This window comes from Erinaceus europaeus, chromosome 1, assembly GCF_950295315.1.
Source record: "Erinaceus europaeus chromosome 1, mEriEur2.1, whole genome shotgun sequence".
NCBI classification, from domain to species: Eukaryota; Metazoa; Chordata; class Mammalia; order Eulipotyphla; family Erinaceidae; genus Erinaceus; species Erinaceus europaeus.
The window spans coordinates 71,073,761-71,097,425 of NC_080162.1; the positions used below are offsets into that span (position 1 = coordinate 71,073,761).

At 38.5% G+C, this 23,665-nt stretch overlaps 1 protein-coding gene across 2 annotated transcripts in view; it reads right to left on the reverse strand.

Moving 5' to 3' along the window:
- Window positions 1–23,665, reverse strand: part of ATRN (attractin) — a 131,258-nt gene that overhangs the window by 35,538 nt on the left and 72,055 nt on the right. For both annotated transcript variants that reach the window (XM_060187179.1, XM_060187184.1), the window contains exons 16-24: window positions 19,501–19,720; window positions 16,817–17,002; window positions 16,101–16,334; window positions 13,991–14,128; window positions 13,091–13,184; window positions 10,574–10,626; window positions 7,209–7,303; window positions 3,925–4,003; window positions 2,796–2,953 (exon numbers count right to left, since the gene is read on the reverse strand). In XM_060187179.1, coding sequence (XP_060043162.1) covers window positions 2,796–2,953; window positions 3,925–4,003; window positions 7,209–7,303; window positions 10,574–10,626; window positions 13,091–13,184; window positions 13,991–14,128; window positions 16,101–16,334; window positions 16,817–17,002; window positions 19,501–19,720 — 1,257 coding nt within the window. The remainder of the gene's footprint in view (window positions 1–2,795; window positions 2,954–3,924; window positions 4,004–7,208; window positions 7,304–10,573; window positions 10,627–13,090; window positions 13,185–13,990; window positions 14,129–16,100; window positions 16,335–16,816; window positions 17,003–19,500; window positions 19,721–23,665) is intronic.

Here is a 23,665-nt window from a genome sequence, read left to right on the forward strand (position 1 = left end):
TTTTATTGGGGAGATAATGGTCTATCATACAGTTGACACATGAGCACAATCTTTGTTCTCTATGTAATAGGTGTCCTCAATCAGATAAGCCTTTTAAAAAGAGTTACTAGAGCTCAGTCAGAGAAAGCTGAAGCTTTAGTAGATCTGTATATTTAGCCTAAAAATTTTATTGTCAAATGTATTAACATAATTGTGCGGTATGTAGACTTCTACTCTGTATTCTCCAGTCAGCAAAACATCATTGCAATTCATTTAGATAACTGTATTGTTTCTTTTTGTGGTTGAGTATTATTCCATGATATGCATGTAGCACAATCAACTTAATCATTCACTTGTTGAAGAATACTTGAGCTGCTTTAAATCTAAGGCTTTTTATGAATAAAGTTGTTAAATGTTGCTGTGCAGGTGTTATAAGTATGAACATTTGTGTGAACAACAGTTTTCATTTCTCTGGGATAAATGCCCAGGAATGAAATTGCTGGGTTAATCAAACTCTTTTTATTTATTTATTTATTTATTTATCCCCTTTTATTGCCCTTGTTATTTTATTGTTGTAATTACTATTATTGTTGTTGTTGATGTCATCGTTGTTGGATAGGACAGAGAGAAATGGAGAGAGAAAGGGAAGACAGAGAGGGGAAGAGAAAGATAGACACCTGCAGACCTGCTTCGCCGCCTGTGAAGCAACACCCCTGCAGATGGGGAGCCAGGGGCTCAAACCAAGATCCTTAGGCTGGTCCTTGAGCTTTGCGCCATGTGCGCTTAACCCGCTGCGCTATGGCCTGACTCCCTAATCAAACTCTTATTGAAAATGTGGCTGTACTGTCTTATAATCTCTCCAGCAACATAAGAAAGGTCCAATTTTCAACATCCTCTCAATATTTAGTATTGACACTATTCTTAATTTATTTTGGTGCAATAACAATTTCTTTCAAAAATGAGAAAATTTCTTGATTTTATGAAAGGTTAGTTTAACTTTGATTTCAAACCATATAATAAATATAGGAAAAATTGATCATTTTCACTCATGAAGCAAAATGTTAGCAAAGAATCTATCAATGCAAAAAGCCATGACATCATCTCCCCAGATAATAACTTGGATCCACCTACATATCAGATTTCAGACTCAGGGAGAAAAAAAAAACTAGTATAGCCACAGGTCCTTTGGAATATAACTAAAATATGCCTACTAGCTATCTACAAAATGGAGGACCCCCCCCAACTCATCTGCACTATTCCAGTCTTTAGGTCCATGATTAGTCAACAATTTGTTAGGCTTTGTATGTCAACTCTCTTTTCAACCACCAGGTGCCAGATGCTAGCAGGATGCCGACCAGACTTCCCTGGACAGACAACCCACCAATGTGCCCTGGAGCTCACTTTCCCAGAGCCCCACTCAACTAGGGAAAGAGAGAGACAGGCTGGGAGTATGGATCGACCTGTCAATGTCCATGTTCAGCGGGGAAGCAATTACAGAAGCCAGACCTTCCACCTTCTGCATCCCATAAGGACCCTGGGTCCATACTCCCAGAGGGATAAAGAATAGGAAAGCTAAAGGGGAGGGGATGGGATACAGAGTTCTGGTGGTGGGAACTGTGTGGAGTTGTATCCCTCTTATCTTATGATTTTGTCAATGTTTCCTTTTTATAAATAAAAAATTTTTTTAAAAAAGAAGAAAAGGTGTAGGTTGAAAATAGCAGTGGCTTTAGCAGGCAAAGTGAACCCTTAAACATACCCTTCAGTTCACATGCACAAAGAATCTGAGACTTGGAGAAGCTGCTTGATTTGTGTAAGAGCAAGTCTGGACTTAAACCCAGTCTGACTACAAACCCATGCTCTTAAACATGACCTTAACCTTCCATTATACTACACCCAATCTTATAAACTGACTGAGAATCTGTTCTTATGGTTCATTCTGGCTTTTACTGGTTGTATTTGTGTTTGTTTTATTCATACTCATTCATTTCAAAATTGAAACCCTTTCCGTAGTTCCACAGGTCATTCTAGTTAGTCTTCAATAAAGAAATACACAGTTGTAGCTATTAAATTTACTATATGCCTAAGTTTTTTCTTCTGTTGGAAAATAGGAAATTTTATTGTATGAGTCTGACTTGTAGACATTCTAAGGAAATTATTTGTGGATTTCTCACTTTTATATCACTTTTTCCCCTCTCTACTGAAGATACACACACACACATATATATGGAGGGGGGCTATGATTTGTTAGTTCACTACATTATTTAAATTAATATTCCTATTGTAACTTTCAAAGATCTATTTTTTGTAATCTTTTTTTTTTTAAAGAACTGTTATATCACAAGTGATACACTGTGACCAGTAAGTGGCATGATATTGACAGACAAAGTGTTAGGCCCTCAAGCATGAGGTCCTGAGTTTTATCTCCAACAATGTATATGCCAAAGTGGTACACTGATTCCTGTGACGGCCCAAGTCCCCATCTCAACATCATTTTCCAAATAGGGCTGGATTAATTTACATTACCTGAACCTATGTAAAAGTCTCCCCTTTTCATCACACTCTCACTAAAACTTGTTTCTGTAATTTTTAATGTTCCAAATTTATTTTCAAAAGTGTTTATAAATTTCCTTCATAAGTGAGTTCAGTCACCATTATTACAATCTATTTTATGGAATTCATGTTTTCAGTGTTCTTTTGCCACAGATCTTACAGAGATAAAATAATATCATACTAGTAAGTTTCTTATTAGCAAATTGAATTTCCAATAAAGAGATTTTGCCAGATTTGCACATATGAAACCACAAAGTGCTTCTTACCTGAATTTTAATGGGCCAGGTGAAATTACTGACATAAACAAAGAAAGTGATATTTGGGTGGTTGCGAAAATCAAATTTCTCATTAGAGAAGCTATCTTTGTATTCCTTAATGTTGGTTTTTGAAACAACAGGCATTTCTTCTCCAGCCTGGGTTCCAGCTGTTAGGAAGAGAAAAAAAAAATGAATTTGAGGAGACTTTTTTTTTGAGGAAAGGGGGAAGAATCTGTTATTAGTAAAAAAATAAAAATAAAAATAAAAGAGTAATAGTTAAGATTTACTCTACTTGTACTGTATTCTTGAAACAGTCTTAAAGAGATCAATCTCACTCTTAACAAGAATCTTGTTAGTAGCGTTGTTACAAACTATGAAACGGAGCTCAGTGATGAAGCAGTTTGCAGCAATGGTATTAGTGGTAATAAAGGGCAAACACAGTGAGTACAACTGTACCAAAGAAAAAGGTTGGGAGGAGGGTTCGGATCTTGGAACATGATGGCAGAGGAGGGCCTAGAGGAAAACTGAGAAATGTTACACATGTACACACTACTGTATTTTATTGTTGACTGTAAACCATTAATTCCCTCAATAAGGAGGAAAAAAATATTTTTAGGGCCAGGTGATGGCACACCTGATTGAGTACACATGTTACAATGCATAACAATCCAGATTTGAGCCACGTGCAGGGGGAAAGCTTCTCTAGATCTTAGGATTATTTGCTGTTATGAGAAGATAATAGTACTTATCTCCTATAATTCTCTCCTCTATCTCTCCTTCTCTATCTCTCCCTTCTCAATTTTTGGCTATGTCTATCCAATAAATAAATAAAGATAATAAAAAATAAAATAAAGTAAGAAATAGTGAGTACATACTGAACTTGATTCTTAACAGATACCAACAGGTAAAGTCTAGTTTAATTTCACAATAATTATAGGAGATAAGTACTATTATCTTTTCATAACAGCAAATAATCCTAAGATCTAGAGAAGGGGGTTTTAGATACATGTTCAAGGTCTTTCAGCTTGTACGTGGCAAGAGTGAATTTTATCTGCCAGTTTCCAAAGCTTCCTCTCAATTCTTATGCCACAATTCTCAATCCATTAACTCCACTTATAAGGTCTAAGTGTGTCTTTACCTGAAAAACTGGCAGCCCAAGTGATGTTAAGGTTGAAGTTTTTGGAGGCATTGATGAACATGTCCAAATCCCTGTTTTGCTGATGAGAAGTACAAATAATTTTAAAATTAATCTTAATAGCTGCCAGATTTTAAAGCAATAATTACTGTATATTTCACAATTCTCAAATTTTCTTAATTACAAAACAAATATTTTATAATACCTTAAGAGAAATACTTTTAGAAGAGTTGGAAATTTTTCTAATCAAGTTTCCTCTTTTTTGGTCCTCCCCCCCCCCCCTGCCCCAAGCAATGTTCAGCTCTGGCTTATGGTATAAGTGCAGGGGATTGAACCTGGGCCTTGGTGCCTCAGACATGAGTGTCTCTTTGCATAACCATTATGCCCATAATCATTTTTTTAAAAAATAAGCAATATACACTAAATAAATTTCACTTTCTTCTCATAAAAATATACGGAGGGGTGGCAAAACAACTCACTTGGAGAGGGCACTACTATGCCATGTGCACGACCCAGGCTCAAGCCTGGCCCCATCTTACTGAAGGACTTTTCAGTGCTGTAGTCTCTCTTCAAAATTAATTACTTTTTTAGCTGTTTATTTTGGATAGACACAGAGAAAATTTAGAGGGAAAGGGGAATAGTAAGGGAGAAAGAGACACCTACAACACTGCTTCACCACTTGAGAAGCTTTCCCCCTGTAGGGGGGGACTGAGGGCTCTTATGGTCAAGGTGCTTGAACTTGAGTCCCTGCACACTATAATGTGTGCACTCAACCCGGTGTGCCACTACCTGGCCCCAGTTGCTACAATTTCTCATATTCTCTCTCTTTCTCTGTCCCTATTTTTTAAAAAAAAGTATATGGAGGGTGAGGGAGATAGCATAATGGCTATGCAAAAAGATTCTCATGTCTGAGGCTTCAAGGTCCCAGGTTAAATCCTCTGCATCACCATACCAGAGCTGGGCAGTGCCTCTGGTAAAACAAAATAAAGCAAAAATAAACAAAGTATATCATAATTTAATGCTTTGTTAAGTGCTTGACTCCATGAAAAAGTGTCTTTTAAAAAAAATCTCAATAACTAACATCCTATGTTAAGGCAACAAGCCCCATAAGGATCTATCTTTCTTTCTTTCTTCCCTTTCGTTGCCCCTGTTTTTTTTTTATTGTTGTGATTATTATTGTTGTTATTGATGTCCTCGTTATTGGATAGGACAGAGAGAAATGGATAGAGGAGGGGAAGACAGAGAGGGGGAGAGAAAGACACCTGTAGACCTGTGCTTCACCGCCTGTGAAGCGACTCCCTTGCAGGTGGGGAGCCAGGGGCTAGAACCGGGTCCTTAAGCCGGTCCTTGCACTTCGCGCCACATGCGCTTAACCCGCTGTGCTACTGCCCGACTCCCCCATAAGGATCTTCTATGTAGCTGTTTCCAAATGTCTGGAGAATAAAAAGCCCAATCAGCTGACACAATTTATATTTATTAATTTATAAATCAAAATTATGTACTTCTGATCTTATAGATCATATATATTACAAAGTTCTCAAAATAGAGCTATTTTACTATTAATAACAAGAATAAAGTTGAAAAAAACTAAGACAAAAAATAATTTAATTATATTCAGTCATAATCTGGAAAACATTTTATCTTACTATATGAATAAATGATTGATTATGACTTACTAGCTTTGAAAAATTTACCATTTAGGTATACAGCAACTAAAGCTAGCTTTTCATGAATGAAAGAGATCTTTGAGAAACAAGTGTTAGGTGGGTAGGGGTAGATAGCATAATAGTTATGCAAAGAGAATCTCATGCCTGAGGCTTCCAAAGTCCCAGGTTCAATCCCCTGTACCACCATAAGCCAGAGCTGAGCAATGCTCTGAAAAAAAAAAAGAGAGGGGGAGAGAAAGACACCCGCAGACCTGCTACACCGCTTGTGAAGCGAGCTCCCCGCAAGTGAGGAGCCAGGGGCTCAAACCAGGATTCTTATGAAGGTCCTTGCACTTTGTGCCATGTGAGCTTAATCTGCTGCGCTACCACTTGACTCCCAAGTGTACTATTATTTACTAGAAATGAAATGAACAATTATCAATTACATTCTGGAAAGTGGAGGACTTCAATCACTTTCTTATGATTAAGGTGTAAATAAATTCAGTATGTAAAGGAAAAAAAATTTCTCAGTCAGTTCAGCCACTCAAAAATCTACCTTCATAGCTTTTCCATAACATATTTTCACTTGAAGTTATTTACTATTCTTCCTTAAAAAGCTATTGACTCATGAAAATGTTTTGTCTCTCTTCTTATTTTTTATCATTGACGTGGAATACAAAAAACAGATCTTACTTTCCTTTAATTGTATACTAGACATCCTACACTACAGGTTTTGTTCTATAACTGTTTTGTTTTTTTTTTACCTTAGCAATGTTTGCAGATAACGTCTACTAACAGAGGAATATATTTTGGTTTTGTGGACATGTATTTTTCATGTGTCATGCTTATTGTGGCAGAAATGTTGCAATGATAAATGGATTAGTATATGTTGATAAGAAGAAACTTTCACAAAGATTCGAATTATCAAGTTTTATAAAATTTCATTATGTATTACAGTGGGTGTCAAGTGATATATCACTGAAAAACTTCATGCAGGTGTGTCTTGGTATCTAAAGGTGCTTTACTCTTTGATGTCATGCTGATCTGGCTCCCTTCTACCACAGGTTATACTTTATGGCAAAAGAGGATTCATCATTAACAACTAAAGATGTAAATTCACATTTCAAATAAAAAGTAATAATTCCAACAATCTCCGGTTAACTTCATGATGGACTTGACTAAACCTTAACTGTTTCTTATCTTCTACTGAAGATAAAAATTCATTTTAAAGTGTCATCTTTTTGTATGAAGAACACTAATTTCAATCCAGTTTCTTTGCAGTACTTTTAACACGTATGGAGTTCCTATTCCAAGAATAAATACAGGATCTGCTACCTGCTCCTGAGGCAAGAGACCCTCTTGCAGTTTCTTCTTCCTAGATGGAGCTGCGGATGAACAGACCAAGTATGTGTGGACTCAAGATGTCTCTGTGTATTAGACTCTGGTAAATCTTAACAGTACCACCCTTGCCTTCCAGATGAAGATAAAATAAAATTCAGGTTCTAACAATTCTTTTAAATGTCATCTTATATACATATGCCACACTGGAGAAATCTGCTAAAGCAGCACTTCTGTCTGCACTTACCAAGGAAAAGACCCACACAAATTCAAAACAAACTAAGATTTAAAAAAAAAACTTACTTCATCAGGTGTAGCCACAAAATTGATAGCTGTATAATAGCGATCATCTTCCTGGGACAGGCTAAAAGTAAACTGATAGTCAATAAGAAGAGTATCTATGGAAAGAAAGAAATGTGTATTTAAAAACTGAAAACAGAACAGGTCATCAGAGATACATATGGATATATCTACAAATTTAATAGTTAAGATAGCACTCATGGCCCATTTAGGCCTTAGGACATCAATACTGTGGGCAGTATCATTTTATTTGTGTTAACCCACTAAATTCTCTTAGTTCATGACCATAGTTGATATTCTAGATTCCAACCTAAAACACCTAAGAGGTACTAGTTGAGTTCCTATTACATGCTAGGATTTAATAAGGACACAAAGCTACAAATTAATGGCATAAAATGAATCAGGACTCAACAGTAAAATGGTTGGTTCAGGCCTAGGACAAAGGATATATTCCTTGGCTGCCTAATTTTTAGAAAGAAAGTAAACACGCAAAGACTCATGTGATGTAGCAAAAGAACAAAGGTTGAGAAAGAGTCTAAGAGCCAAAGATGATGTAATTTAATTATTTAAAAAAGTCTGTTGTACAAGTTCAAAACAAAACAAAACAATTTAAGTATGAATGATGAATGTGAATGGGTATTTCTCCAAGGAAGATACACAGATGGGCAATAAGTATGTGAAAACACGGTCAACATCATTAATCACTAAGGAAATTTAAGTCAAAATAACAATGAGATACTAGCTTCACATTCATTAGAATGGTATATATATATATATGGCTGAAACAACGAGAGTTGATGGGGATGTGGAGATACTGCTCACTGCTTGTAGGAACACAAATTGGTCTGGTCATTATGGAAAACAACATGGCAGATCCTCAAGAAATTAAAAACTAAATTACAACAGGCTTCAGCAATTCCACTTCCAAAAGAATCAAAGTAGGGACACAAAGAGCTGCCTGATTATCCTATTCATGTTCACAACAGCCAAAGAGATGACGGCTATTATTCACAATAACCTAAATGTGGAGTGCGCATACACAGATGAGTGGATAAACAAAATGTATTGTCATGCAGTAGAATATTATTCAGCCTCAAAAAGGAAGGAAATTCTGACACATGCTATGGCACTGTATGAACCTTGAGAACATTATGCCAAAGTGAAATAAACCAGTCATAAAAAAGACAAGCAATTTATACAAGGCAGTCAGAATAATTAAATTCACAAGCAGAAATTAGAATAGTAATTGCCAGGAGCTGGAGAGAACAGGGAAATAGTAAGTTATTTATAAGTTTTTTCCAACTGTCTAAGAGACTACCAATGTTTTCCAAAGTGGTTACCCCATTTTACATTTATAGTGAATGTAGATTTCCAGTTTCTCCATATCATTCCTAAAACTGGGTACTAGTCTTTAGTTTTCAGTCTTTAGTTTTCACTGAAGTTGTTTTAGGTTCCACACTGTAACTGACTTTAAAAAAAATCAGTTTGTCTTTGGTAAGGTGTCAAAGGATAATATCCATGATTATCTGAAAAAGTTATAAAATAATCTGTCCTTTCCCAACTATGGTGATGACAGTTTTTTTAAATGTACTTTAATCAAAGAGGTGTACAGTAACAGACTGAAATGTAGAAGATTAAGTTAAAGTGAATGAAAAAGTGTGAGAATCCATTTATTAAACCACCATTTCGATTTTGGATTCTAGTCATTCTAGGAATATATCTCACTATAGCTTTACTATATATATTCCAAATGTCTAGTGATGTTAGGCTCTTTTCTCCATAGGCTTATTGGTCATCCCGTCTCCTTTGGTGAAATGCCTATTTAAATCTTTTGCCTCAAACTGTCTCCTTATTCAGTTGTAAAAGCTCTTTATATATTGAGAGATACACTCTGCTGTCTCTTCTTTAACAGAAAGAGCGCTGCTCAGTTCTGGCTTATGATGGTGCTAAGAATTGAACCTTGGACTTTGGAACCTCAGGTATGGAAGTCTTTTTCATAACCATTATGCTAACCACAACCATCATCACCACCCCATGAAGGGAAATACACTTTTTTCTTTTTCACCAGAGTACTACTTAGCTCTGGTTTATGATAGAGTTGGGGCTTGAACCTGGGATCTTTGAGTCTCAGGAATAAGAGTTTTTCACATAAGCATTATGTTATCTCTCCAACCCTTCTATATATTTTAGACACAGGTTCTTTATCAAGTTACATTATTTGAAAACAGTTTTTTTATTTCTTCTTTTTTTTTTTTTTAAGCCACCAGGGTTGCTGCTGGGGCACAGTGCAGGCACTACAAATCAGCTGCTCCCTACAGCCATTTTCCCCCTCTATTTTGATACAGACAAAGAGAAATTGAGGGAGGTGTAGGGGACACAGAGAGGGAGAGAGAAATACAGACAACTGCAGGCATGCTTCACCTCTCAGGGAAGTACAGTGGATAGCAGATGGGTGGCAGGACAAACCCAGGTACTTGCACATAGCAATGGTGTGTGCTTAACAGGTGTACCACAGCCTGCCCCCCGACATTTTTTTCTATAATCTGTGCTTATGTTTTTATGTCATTTTAGAAACTACAAGTTTTAAATTGTACTAATGTCCCAGTAAATAGCTTTTTATCTTATGAATTGTGCCTCTGGAATAATATCCAAGAACTCTTTCTCCTACACAGGTCATGAACTTTTTCTTTTATTTGCTTCTAGAAGCTAAGTCTTTTCCTCCTTCCTTTCCTTCACTCACATTTTTAGTTTTCATGTGGTCATGAATCTTTAAGAGGTGCTATTCAACCCAGGAAAGCACTTACACTGGTACAGTTATATGCCAAAAACACTTTTTATTCCCCAGTTATTCAAATGGTTTCATAATTTGGCCCACAATGTGGGTTTTCCTATCGCAAGAGGAGGTAATTACACATATAAATACTGGTCACTTTGCCAGATTGACCTTCCACTTTAAGCTAAGAATGAAGGGGGAGGAACCTAAAGATGGTCAACACAAATGTTTCAGCTAAAATGATAACTTCAATTATTTTTAATAACTGTTTTTTATCTCTACCTAAAATTTAAAACATGATGACCTCAATTAGGTAAAGTCAAACGAAATAAAGGACTCCTGAAAACATAAACAGGCAAAGCCAGGTATGTATCCATCATTTTTATCTGCTATGGCCATATTACTATAAACCACAACCACAATTAAAGCAGCCTGAAGAAAGTTTTCACTTATGTAGAAAACTTAATATAGTCACATCAGATTAGGGAAACTTCCGTGGGTTGTTGAACTTACAGTTCTCAAACCAAGTTAAAGAAAATAATGTTTTACTGAGCTACTTTGCTTCTAGACAAGTAACAATTGTAAAAACACTTACAATAACACGTTCCTTTGAGAGGGTTTCCCTGGTATCGATTTTCTACCTCACATCTACAAGGGGAAATGAATATATATTTATTTTTATTGCTAGTTGCAACAGAGTCTACATTATTTTTAAATCAAACAGATACTTTTATATAAATTAATTTTGCATAGAGATTTACAAAATATATATGTTATATAGCACATATATTTCACGTAAGATACATGTTATATACCAGCTACATGTATATAAACCCAAAGCAATTTTAAGTCAGTATATTTATACTCCTTAAAAAAACTTATTAAAAATACTTAATTTTTAAAATTTTATTATTGTTTATTTTCCCTTTTGTTGCCCTTGTTTTTTTACTGTTGTTGTAGTTATTATTGTTGTTGTTGATATTGTTGCCATCGTTGTTAGGACAGAGAGAAATGGAGAGAGGAGGGGGAGACAGAGGGGGATAGAAAGACAGACACCTGCAGACCTGTATCACCACCTGTGAAGCGACCCCTCCCCCCCCACAGGTGGGGAGCTGGGGGCTTGAACTGGGATCCTTACACTGGTCCTTGCACTTTGCGCCACGTGTGCTTAACCCGCTGTGCTACTGCCCGACCCCCCAATACTTATTAATTTTTTATGAGAAAGAGATAGCCCAGAGTATGCCTGGTCATCTGAAGTGTTGGGAACTGAATCCAAAGTAGCAGGTCTGCAAAACAGGTACTCTATTGGTCGAGTTGCCTCCCTAGCTACAAACAATTTTGAGTCAGTATATCTACATTCTTCAGTGTTATTCAGATGAGGGAAACCAGTGGAAGTTTGCACCCATTTTCAATACTGGCTACCCACTGAAAGTACTTACTATACATTTAAATATCTTCAGTATTTGTGTGTATTAAGAACAATCTTATTTAACAACAAAAAAAAAACTTGGTTTTTTTAATCATCTTTATTTATTGGCTACACTCAGAAATTGAGAGGAAAAGGAAAGATAGAGAAATAGAGACAGAGACACCTGCAGCCCTGATTCACCACTAGCAAAGCTTCCCCCCTGCAGGTGGGGACCAGGGGCTCAAACCTGGGTCCTTGTGCATTGTAACATGTGCACTCAACCAGGTGCGCCACTGCCTGGCCCCAAGAACAATCTTGTAATGTAGAGTTCAGAACATGTTTTAAAGATCCACCTCTCACATCTTCCCTACCTCCAGATAAAGTATTTCTGTTCTTTAAATACAAGTGAGAGAAGGCCAAACACCAAGAATCAATTTTTTTCTTAACCCTTGAATATGGGCCATGGAACTAGTTGTATATTAGAAGTGCAGAACTTACATGCCTGGTTCAACCCCTCCAATTGCCAGAACCAAGCAGTATTCTGGTCTCTCATTTTGCCATTCTCTCTAGTAATAAATAAATATATGCATATTTAAGAATCTTGAACACAAGTCACCTGTTTGGGGGGGGGGGATGTTCTAGTAAAAAAATTAACTTCTTCAGGGGGTGGTAGAACAGCGGGTTAAGCACACATGGTGCAAAGCCAAGAGCCAGTGCAGGGATCATGGTTCAAGCCCTCCACTCCCAACCTGTGGGAGGGGGGTCACTTCACAGGTGATGAAGCAGGTCTGCAGGTATCTATCTTTCTCTCCCCCTCTGTCTTCCCCATATCTCTTGATTTCTCTCTGTCCTATCCAACAACATCAGTAACAACAACGATAATAACCACAACAACACTAAAACAACCAGGGCAACAAAAGGGAAAAACAGCCTCCGGGGGGGGGGGGGGGGGGGTCAGGCGGTAGTGTAGCGGGTTAAGCGCACATGGCGCAAAGCGCAAGGACCGGCATAAGGACCCCGGTTCGAGCCCCCGGCTCCCCACCTGCAGGGGGAGGTCGCTTCACCATGGATTAGTGATTTGCCTCAAAAGCATCCCAAACAATGAAGGCACAGCCAAAACTAAAACCCCAAGTCTCCTGATACTGCTTGTATGCTCAGGGATGAGAATCCCAGACTTTTCCCTGAAAGGTGTTGGATACAATTCCCCAAGGAAAATTCTAGAACAGGAAGGGATATATTAAAAGATCAGAGTCAGTTCTACTGTGAGGTAAGTAAAATGCCAAATAAGATATTGTCTTAAAATACTAGCTCCTCCACCCCTATCTTTCAGCACAGGATGAAATCCTGACACGACAAAAATCAAGTCGCTGCTGAAGTTTTAAAACTGGTCTAAATCAACAGCCCAGGAAATATGAGTGTCATGAAACATAAAAATGTGAAATCAAGCAGTCACTACGGAACGTTTAAACAAGGAGCTCCTCAGCATGGGGGTTGACCAAATTTAACTTTTGTGGCATAGAGCAAATCTTCAACTCCATCTACTTGGGGATCCCACAGTAACATGGCACAGGAAAGGGTGTGGCCCTCTGGATTCTAGTAGTTTATCAGTCCCTTGGCTTTCTTTGGTGGTACAGCCCAGCTGGCCTGTCAATCATGAACCCCAGTCTTAGCCTAAGGCAGGAGTTGCAGGAATGTGGTACTCACAGCTGGCACTCGTCCCCCTTGACACCCTTGGTGGTGCAGAAGCACTTGCCCGAGTTGGTATTACACAGTGATGCATGCCCATTGCACTTACATGCTGGGGAGAAAGAAAATGAATGGAGGTCATAACTAGTTTTAAAGATCACTACAATCACAAGACTTTCCTGTAAAAAAAAATATATATATCTAATTGGATTTGATAACCAAGACAAAGTTTAAAAAGTTTCAACTGGGCAAGATTCATATTTTTCAGTTAATAATTCATCTCACATAAAGGCAACATTAAAGAAACCAAGACCACAGGACACAAGGGAAGAGAATGATGGCTTCTGTAGTTGGCATCTTTGCCGTCTGTCCTAGTTCAGGTGCCCTCATTCTGGCTCTCTATCTGTAGGTCTTGGGCAGAGGTCTCCAGGTGTTCCCACTGCAGCCCCCTCATCTGAGTAAGAGGGGGAAGCTGTGAAGACACTTTCCTCACTGGTTTAGTGCTCTGTACTTTTCCACTTCTAGACCTTCTCTTTCAAACTCCCTGAAAGCTCAGGGTTTCATTAAGCTTTTGTGTAAGAAGTCTGTCATTCTGGGTTCTTCAGTAGTGAGCTGTATTGGCCCACTTATGAGCAACTACAATGCCTTCTCTAGGACAGAATGGAATGAAAAGAGTCAGAATTTTCTCAGGTTTAAATCTATTATTTATTATCATTATAGTGAGTAAGAAGTTCAATTATTTTCAGCTTGTGGCCTTTATCAATTACTTAATCAATTACTCTCTCTTGGCTAAGACAAGTATAACTTAAGAAATTCAGTATACAAAACCAAGTAGCTTTTTAACTCCAAAACATTGGAGCAAAATAAAAGCAATGGTTCTGCCTAGTTTGCAATCAGTATCTCATGGATTTCACTTACGCTGACATTTTCCTCCATTGGTGGGATCACCATGGAAACCAGATACGCAGGTCTCACAGTGTCTTCCTGTGGTCAGGTTCTCACACTTCTCACAGATACTCTGATTGATGCATTTGCTGTGGCCATTACACTGGCAAGCTGAAAGACAAAGAATTCTAAGGGGTCAGCCCCATGGCAGAACTTGTGAAATATATTAAACAAGATTTACTAGTAATTACCCACTTAAGTTCCTTAATACTTTAAAACACAAAACCATCAAAACAGGAATACTAAAAATTAGTGTAAGAAATAAGATTAAAACATCAAAAGAGATAAACCCAAGAAAATCAGAAGTACATACAGCAAGATAAAAGCCACTGGCCACTAAAATTTAATTTTTTCCCTTTTCATTTGATAGGATAGAGAGAAACTGAGAGAGGGGAAGGGAGACAAAGACGGAGAAAGACAAACACCTATAACACTGCCTCACCATTTGTGAAGCTTTCCTCCTCCATGTGGAGTCCAAGGGCTTGAACCTGGATCCTTACATACGGTATTGTGTGCACCCAACCAGGTGCACTACCACCCAACTCCAAAATTTAATTATTGTTGTTATTCAAGTTCATCTTGAGAATCTGTATATAATGTAAATAGCCTGGCTCCTTAAATGGGTGATATTTCTCTCGTTTTTGTAATCTCACTTTTATAATACATTTATTGCCTCTAAATGTGCATCCCTACTTGGTTCATTAATATGACTTTTTTTTCCCCCTTTCTTCTACACTTGTGAAAAACAAGAGATTTTGTCCCCCCTCCTTTTTTTTCTTTGCAGAACCCAGGCTTTGCATATGCATGATTTTACCACTCAAAGCTGCTTTCATTCAAACACAGAGAGATACCGCAGCACCAAGCTTCTCCCTATGCCATGGTACGCCCCACCTGGTGCTGGGGTTCAAACCTAGATGATCCATGGTAAAACATGATCCTTCTTGGCGAGCTCTTTCTAACCAAGACTTTGTTTTTTTAAATGTTATAATTCTTCAACATTAGCCATGGCATATTTTTAAGCCAAAGCAAACTGTGGAATATGCATATGAATAGTATGTAGCATGGTATTTTATGTTTTTAATTTTTATTTCACTTGATAAAACAGAGAAAAACTGAATGAAGAAGGAGGTGGAGAGGAAGAGAGACAGAGAGACATCTGTGGCACTGCTTCACCATTCATGAAGCTCGCTCCTCAGGTGAGGACTGGGGGCTTGAATCTGGTTTCTTGTGCACTCAACCAAATTTGTAACCACCCCACCCTCCTCTGCAGTATGGTATTTAAAGTGTATCCATTGGGCTAGTGAGAAAGCTCATCTGGGAAGGCCCTGCCCTGCACATCTCATGGAAATACTAGGGAACTGGGGGTAGATTTAGTGCTGTGGTGTCTCTCCCTTTTTCTATTTTTTTTTAAATATTTATTTGTTAATGAGATGGATAGGAGAGAGAGATAAAGAGCCAGATATCACTTTGGTACATGTGCTGCTGGGGACTGAACCTTGTGCCTGAGCGTCCAAGGCTTTATCCATTGTGCCACCTCCTGGACGACACTCTCCCTTTTTCTATCTCAAAAAAGTCATCCTAGAATGTTCTATATGCATCCAGTTTGCACATCTGGAGGTATCTATATCACACTGTCACAAAAATTTACCTTTACAAAGAAGTAGAAATGAGAAGAGGAATTCCATTTTTTTTCCCCGTTTTTCTCTATATCAATAATGGTTAACTTTTGTAATGAATGTTATGAAAAATACTCATCTCAATATTTCACTTGATTTTTTTTTTCTAAAGGAAATCCATGTAAATAGTGTAATTTTCAGGGTCAGTTAGTGGTGCACCTGGTTAAGTGCACACATTATAGTGTGGAAGGACCCAGGTTCAAGTCCCCAGTTCCCACCTGTAGGGGGAAAGCTTCATGAGCGTAGCAGGGCTGCAGGTGCCTCTCTGTCTCTCTCTATCACCCTCTCCCCTCTCAATTTCTCTGTTTCTATGCAATAATAAATAAAATATATAAAACATGTAACTTTCAGGGTGTTCTTTGTAAATGTATAATGGAACACTATTGTGGGTATATAAACTATCTTACCTGGACATTGAATGAAAGACCAGTTGTATTTGTTGTCCTCCAGACACATGCTGGAATTGACATGGGGCTGTGGATAGTAATTTCCTGTTGGGGAGTGAGTAGGAATCTTCATGGGCCCTTTAAAGGATCCCTCTATGCATTTCCCTTTGCCAGTGTTGCTGGGATCAGTACACCAGCCACAGCCTGGCTGCTCCAAACAGAGATGGCAGGTACAATAGCCTGAACAATTTTCAGCTGTAGGCAAAACAAAACACACAAAAAAGGGTTGTGATTCACTATCAAATACAGATTTGAACCCACTGTATTTCAATTACCATTTTTTAACAGGCTATTCAACTTCTGTGAGTCAAAGTTCATATTCTATTATGACAGTTTCAATTACATAAGTAAATTTAGAGTCCTACATCTAGTAGGGTTTCCACTCTATCACTGACCTATCTCCCTTGCCCCCAAATTAGGATTAAGATGCAGAAACATTACCTGAACTGAAGCAGGATAACTCATTTCTGTACTCCATGCTACATTTATTTACTTGTGTCATTGGGCCTGATTTAAATGATTAGGTCTTCATCAGGCTGTCTCAAAACAGATTTGAGCAGCAGGCTGCTTCTGGTCTTCGCTCTAACATGTTCAAAAGCTGATAGTACTGCCTCACAGACAAAGGTGTTAGTCATACTGAGGACTCTTAAAGTATCTAAAGCTCAATTTTCACTTACGGGGACAGGTGCTCATGGTATACCACTCCATACACTGGCCGAAAGGGAAGGAAGCCACGTAAGCATTGGAATCCACACACTGCCCCATGTTGCTGCACCACATGCACTCAGAGCTGCCGCTGGTGCACTCTCCACAAGCAGTCCTTAGGGCACATGGTGTCCGGCACTGCTTGGCACTGTGGTTTGCTAGGAAGTAAATCCAAAAGAAAGAGACATTTAAAGATTCTAACATGTTGGCTAAGATCAAAAGTTCTTTTCTTTTTAATTTCTTTATTGGGGGATTAATGTTTTATAGTCAACAGTAAACACAATAGTTTGTACATGCATAACATTTCTCAGTTTTCCACACAACAATACAACTCCCACTAGGCCCTCTGTCATCCTGTTCCAGGACCTGAACTCTCCTCCCCCCACCCCCAGTCTTTTACTTTGGTGCAATACACCAACTCCAGTCCAAGTTCTGCTTAGTGTTTTCTCTTCTGATCTTGTTTTCAACTTCTGCCTGTGAGTGAGATCATCCCGTATTCATCCTTCTAAGATCAAAAGTTCTTCATGGTGGTTGTAACACACTAATGTGTAGAAGATTAATTCAGTGGGATAAACTAAATGAAGAAGAAAATGAAAACCACTAGATAGAAAGTGTATTTATATAACTCGGGAAAACTTCTTCTTTTTAAAGAGCATTAAGGGAAGAGATGAGAGAACAAGCTGATATTTCCATAAGACTAGGGGCTTCAGGGGCTAGGCAATGATGCATCTTGTTAAGCACACACATCACCATGCCGTAAGCCCTAGGTTCAAGCCCCTAGTCCCAACCTGCAGAGTGGATGCTTCAAGAGTGGTAAAGTATATTGTTGCAGGTGTCTTTCTCCCTTCCTTTCTTTCTCCCTTTTCCTTCTTGACTTCTTTCTGTCTCTATCCAATAAAATAAAAATAATGTATAGGGGTTTCAAAGCTCTTCAGATAAATTTCAGGGGCTTTAGAATCACAACTGAATATATGAAATCATGTTTATGATTGAGAAGGGAAAGGACTGCAGGATTCATTTAAATTCACCAAAGTGTTAAGGATCCAAAATGGCTGAAAAGCCTCCTTTAACAGAAAGTTTAGAAATCATACATAACTTTTAAATATTTATTTTTGTGGCCAACCAAGACAAAAGCACCACTATGTTCTGGCATATGGTGGTACTGGGGGTTGAAATGAGGGCCTCTAGTCATGCAAGTCCTGTGCTCTAAAACTCAGTTATCTCCTTGGCCTTAGAAATTGTGTGTGTGTGTGTGTGTGTGTGTGTGTGTGTGTGTGTGTGTGTGTGTGTGTGTGTGTGTGTGTGTTTGTTGCCAGGGAATGAACTCAGGACACTATCTATTGCACTACTTCCTGGACTGCAGAAATCACTTATATTTTTAATATATTTATTTTATTTCTTTTTTTTAAATTTTAACTAGAGCACTGCTCAGCTATGGCTTATGATGGTGCAGGGGATTGAACCTGGAACTTTGGAGCCTCAGGGATGAGAGTCTCTCTGTATAACCATTATACTATCTACTCCCACCCATTTTACTTCTTACATATAGGAGATAGAGTTCCTTATGAGGCAGACAGAAAGAGCAAGACAAGTCAGATTACCATTTTGGTATATTCAGTGTTGGGGACTGAACTGGGAATCTCAAGTATCCAAGTCCAATGGTGATACCAGCTGAGCTATTTCCTCTACCACTAGAAATAATGTGAATTTAATTATGTGATTTAAAGTGACTCTTCCATTGCAATGAATTCTTCAAATTACAGTACCTTCCTGAAATAAGATCTGCTATCACTGAAACTCCAACCTCTCACTAGTGCCCCCCTCTTGCCCCACCTCACCACCAAGTTCTACCCATTACTTTAAGAACCTCTGCAGAAGGTTCTTGTATTGGGCTTATTAAATGCCACTGACACGCCCCTATGCCTGCCTTCATGTGAACTGTAGGGGAAAGAGTCAGACCTATGAAACAACTAAAAGCTTTGCTCCTTCAGTGCTCTCCTACAACTTAGCATATCTCTGGCTTTATTATTCAACACTTTTTTCCCTACTGACACCATCTTTCTACTCACTGTTCTGGTCAACTACCTGCTTTTCTAATTTTTAAAAGTATATTTATTTATTTTATTATTGCATAGATACAGAAATTGAGAAGAAAGTGGGACACAGAGAGGGAGAGAGACAGAGACACCTGCAGCACTGCTTCACCACTCATGAAGCTTCTCTGCCCACCCCCCCCAAGCAGGTGGGGATAAGGGTCTTGAACTTGGGTCCTTGCACACTGTAACATGTCTTTAACCAGGTGTGCCACCACCTGGCCCCATTCATTTGCATTTTTTGTTCTTTTGCCATTTTTCTCTGCCAACACAAATTTGCCTCTCAAAAATAAAAGTGTATATTGTTTTATGATGAACAAACCAATCTCATTGTTGAGTATTAGTTTCTTTTGAATCATGTTATCCTTGTATTTGTTTATTACTCATAGTATACACAGCCAGATAGTATTTCTTTATATTAAAATTTTTAGGTTATAGTCTACCTTATATGCTTGACATCCATACTCTATCAGTTTTTCATGAGTATCTCAATATTTAATGTAGTCTCCTATGGGTTCTCTTATAGTAAATTTCCTTTAGCTGCTAATTCACCATATACTTACCAGGCCTTTCACAGACACTGCCATTGAGTGGGTTGATGCATGTTGCAGCCTTTAGGCCCCGAGAACTGGGTTCTGATAAGATTCCACAGAATCCAGCATCACTGGGCTCCAATGGCATCCACTGCAGCAAACTATTTGTAAATGGTGACATATCTTCCCAGCACCAGTAGGACACATTGATCTTCCGAAGACCAACCCATGGGGTTAAGGTGAGCTTGGACTATAGGCAAAACAGACATAGTTACAGAAATAATCAAAGTATTGACCAAAAAAATCTTCAGAGTAAAAAGCACTGTTACATATATTCTACAGATACAGGAAAGCCTCTAAAGTTTCTGACTCAGGGCAGACTAAGACCATTAAAAAAAAAAAACATTTTTGAGCCAGGGAGATTAGCACAGCTTTGGTCTCTTTTTCTTTCTCTAAATTAAATAAATATTTTTTTAAAAAGTCATGGGCTCCCCTTGGAATATACCTAAAATAGACTTCCTAGCTTTTTCCAAAAGGGAGACCACAAATGTCATCTGCTATATTCTTGCCTTTAGGTTCATGATTAGTCAACAATTTGTTCTGCTTTATCTTAATGCTTTTCAGCCACCAAGTTGCAGATGCTACCATGATGCCAACCTGACTTCCCTGGGCAGATGACCCCACCAATGTGTCTTGCAACCTCACCTCCCCAGAGCCCCAAAAGGAAAAGATAGAAATAGACTCCAGTCATCTCTATCAGGAACAACACAACAGACCCCTTGTGGGCCCCCATAGGACCTTGCCCTCAACTTGGATCAACAATGGTAGAGAATGTTCCATCCTCTGAAGGGAGGCTGGACAATATACTTTATGCTACACCTGAGGAAGATGGGTCCTGATATTGGGGCAGCTTGGAATGTTCCTACTCATGACCACAGAATATGAACTCAGATCTACAGGGATGCTGAGGCCACATAGGCTCCTTAAGCTGAATATGGAACCCAGATCACATCAAGTTGATGGGGTTTACAGTCAACAATATTTATACACCTTTCCCATATTTGGGAGCTACTCTCTTCCCTGATCCAGCTTTCTGGTTCTTCTGCCAGCCATGTAATCATCTCCCCAGACAATAATTAGGATCCACCTGCAAATCAGATTTCAGGCAAAAAAAAAACAAAACATACACACACATACAAAAACAACAACAACAACACTAGTATGGCCACAGGCCCTTTGGAATATAACTAAAATATGCCTACTAGCTATCTACAAAACAGAGACCCTCCCCAACTCTTCACCTGCAATATTCCAGCCTTTAAGTCCATGACTGGTCAACAATTTGTTTGGCTTTGTATATTAACTATCTTTTCAACCACCAGGTTCCAGATGCTAGCATGATGCTGACCAGACTTCCCTGGACAGACAACCCCACCAATGTGTCCTGGAGCTCTGCTTCCCCAGAGCCCATCCCCAATAGGGAAAGAGAGAGATAGGCTGGGAGTATGGGTCGACCTGTCAACACCATGTTCATCGGGGAAGCAATTACAGAAGCCAGACCTTCAACATTCTGTATCCTACAAGGACCTTGGGTCCATACTCCCATAGGGACAAAGAATAGGAAAGCTATCAGGAGAGGGGATGGGATACAGAGTTCTGGTGGTGGGAACTGTGTGAAGCTGTACCCCTCTTGTCCTATGGTTTAGTCAATGTTTCCTCTTTATAAATAAAAAATAATAAAAAAAGAATAGGGAAACTTCCAATGGAGGGGATGGGATGTGGAACTCTGGTGGTGGGAACTGTGTGGAGTTGTACCCCTCTTATCCTATGGTCTTATTGGTCATTATTAAATAAATTTTAAAAAAAGAACAAACTCAAAAGTATTTTTATGTTATGAGAGGGAAAGAATAGAGATAGAACACGACAGGCCAGAGCACTATTGTAGCATATATGGTGTCAGGGATCAAACTTGCAGGTCTCACACACAAAACTCTGCACTCTACCTGCTGAGCAACATCCTCAGCAACTAGATCATGATTTTTGCATTATATATTTTGCCTGAATATATTTAACAATGAACAAAAACATATTTCAAAAGGTAATACATTAAAAGTTTCAAATAAATTAACAGTAAAATAACAATCAAGGTCCTAAATTTATATATACTATGACAAATACTATGTAAAGATACCTTTCCTGCCCTTATTTGACTTAAATGTCCTTTGCGGTTGTTTGTGTGCTTGTTTTTTTTTTTTACCAGAGCACTGCTCAGTTCTGGTTTATGGTGGTATGGGGGATTGAACCTGGTACTATGGAGCCTCAGGCATGATAGTCTCTTTGCATAACTATTATGCTACCTATCCCTGCCAACTTGAATTTCTATTCACACATGAAATCAATTTACCAATTTTTGTAAAATGTTGGCTATATATACTCTTATCATTAAATTTTATCTGACTAGTTCAGTTGACTGAAGATTCCATCCTTTATTTGGGACTTATTCTCTGGCACTGAATTTTATATGGGATAGAGAGACAGGCTGGAAGTATGGATTGACCTGTCAATGCCCATGTTCAGCGGGGAAGCAATTACAGAAGCCAGACCTTCTACCTTCTGCACCCCGCAATGACCTTGGGTCCATATTCCTAGAGGGTTAAAGAATAGGAAAGCTCTCAGGGGAGGGGATGGGATACGAAGTTCTGGTGGTGGGAATAGTACCCCTCTTATCCTATGATCTTGTTAGTGTTTCCATTTTTTAAAAATATTTATTTACTTATTCCCTTTTGTTACCCTTGTTTTATTGTTTGTAGTTATTATTGTTGTCGTCATTGTTGGATAGGACAGAGAGAAATGGAGAGAGAAGGGGAAGAAAGATAGACACCTGCAGACCTGCTTCACCGCCTGTAAAGCGACTCCCCTGCAGGTGGGGAGCCGGGAGCTCGAACCGGGATCCTTATGCCAGTCCTTATGCTTTGCACCACATGCACTTAACGCGCTGCGCTACTGCCCGACTCCCTCCATTTTATAAATAAATAAATAAATAAAAAGATAATGATCCCCCTGAGAGAATCTATTTCCTGTACTGAATTTTTCTTCTCATTGAAATAAATTTAAAAAAAATCAAAGTACAAAATTCAGTCCAGAAATAAAGATATTCCTAATTTGACAGTTAAATAACAAGACATACACTTTTTAGAGGAAATGCTTACATTTTTTAGAGGAAAAAATACATGTTTAAAGTCCTAAAAGTAGCTATTTTTAGTTGTAATGAGTGATATTTATTGCTTATATTTGCTGTTATTTTCTAAATTCCTTTGAAATACATATTTGAAAGGACAGATTAATATGAGATAGGGATTGGGAGACAGTAAAGCAGCTATACATGGGGTTTGCATAAAAGAAATTCCAAGCTCCTGGGCAGAAAATCCCACCAATGTGTCCTGGAGCCCTGCTTCCCCAGAGCCCTGCCCCTCTAGGGTAAGAGAGAGGTTGGGAATATGGATCGACCTGTCAATGTCCATGTTCAGCGGGGAAGCAATTACAGAAGCCAGACCTTCAACCTTCTGTACCCCACAATGACCTTGTGTCCATACTCCCAGAGGGATAAAGAATAGGAAAGCTATCAGGAGAGGGGATGGGATACGGAGTTCTGGTGGTGGGAATTGTACCCCTATGGTCTTGTTAGTGTTTCTATTTTATAAATAAAAATAAAAAAAAAAGAAGCTCCAAGCTTAATCCTCTGTACAACCATGTAACAAAGTTGAGAAGTACTCTGGCTTAAAGAGGAAAAAAAAAGTATAAAATAAATACTTAAAAAAAATTATACCTGCAGCCCTGCTTTACCACTTGCAAAGCTTTCCCCCTGCAGATGGGGACAGGGAGGTCAAACCCAGGTCCTTGCGCACTGTAATGTGTGCGCTCAGCCAGGTGTGCCACCACCTGGCCCCTAATAAATACTTTTCAAAAGTTCTTCAATAAATCCCTTTTGCTTGCAAGATAAAATTCAAAGGCACTGGTATTACAGATAAAGCTTGATTTTTTTCATGAGGCTCCATCTTAACAATCCTCTTCTATACAGCCTGCAAATGGCTAACAGCTCACCCATGAGCCATTCCTTGGATCTTTGTTTACATGGGGGCACCAATACACAGAAAATCTTTCCCTCTTCACCTTCCCAATTCACTCCTTTCTTATG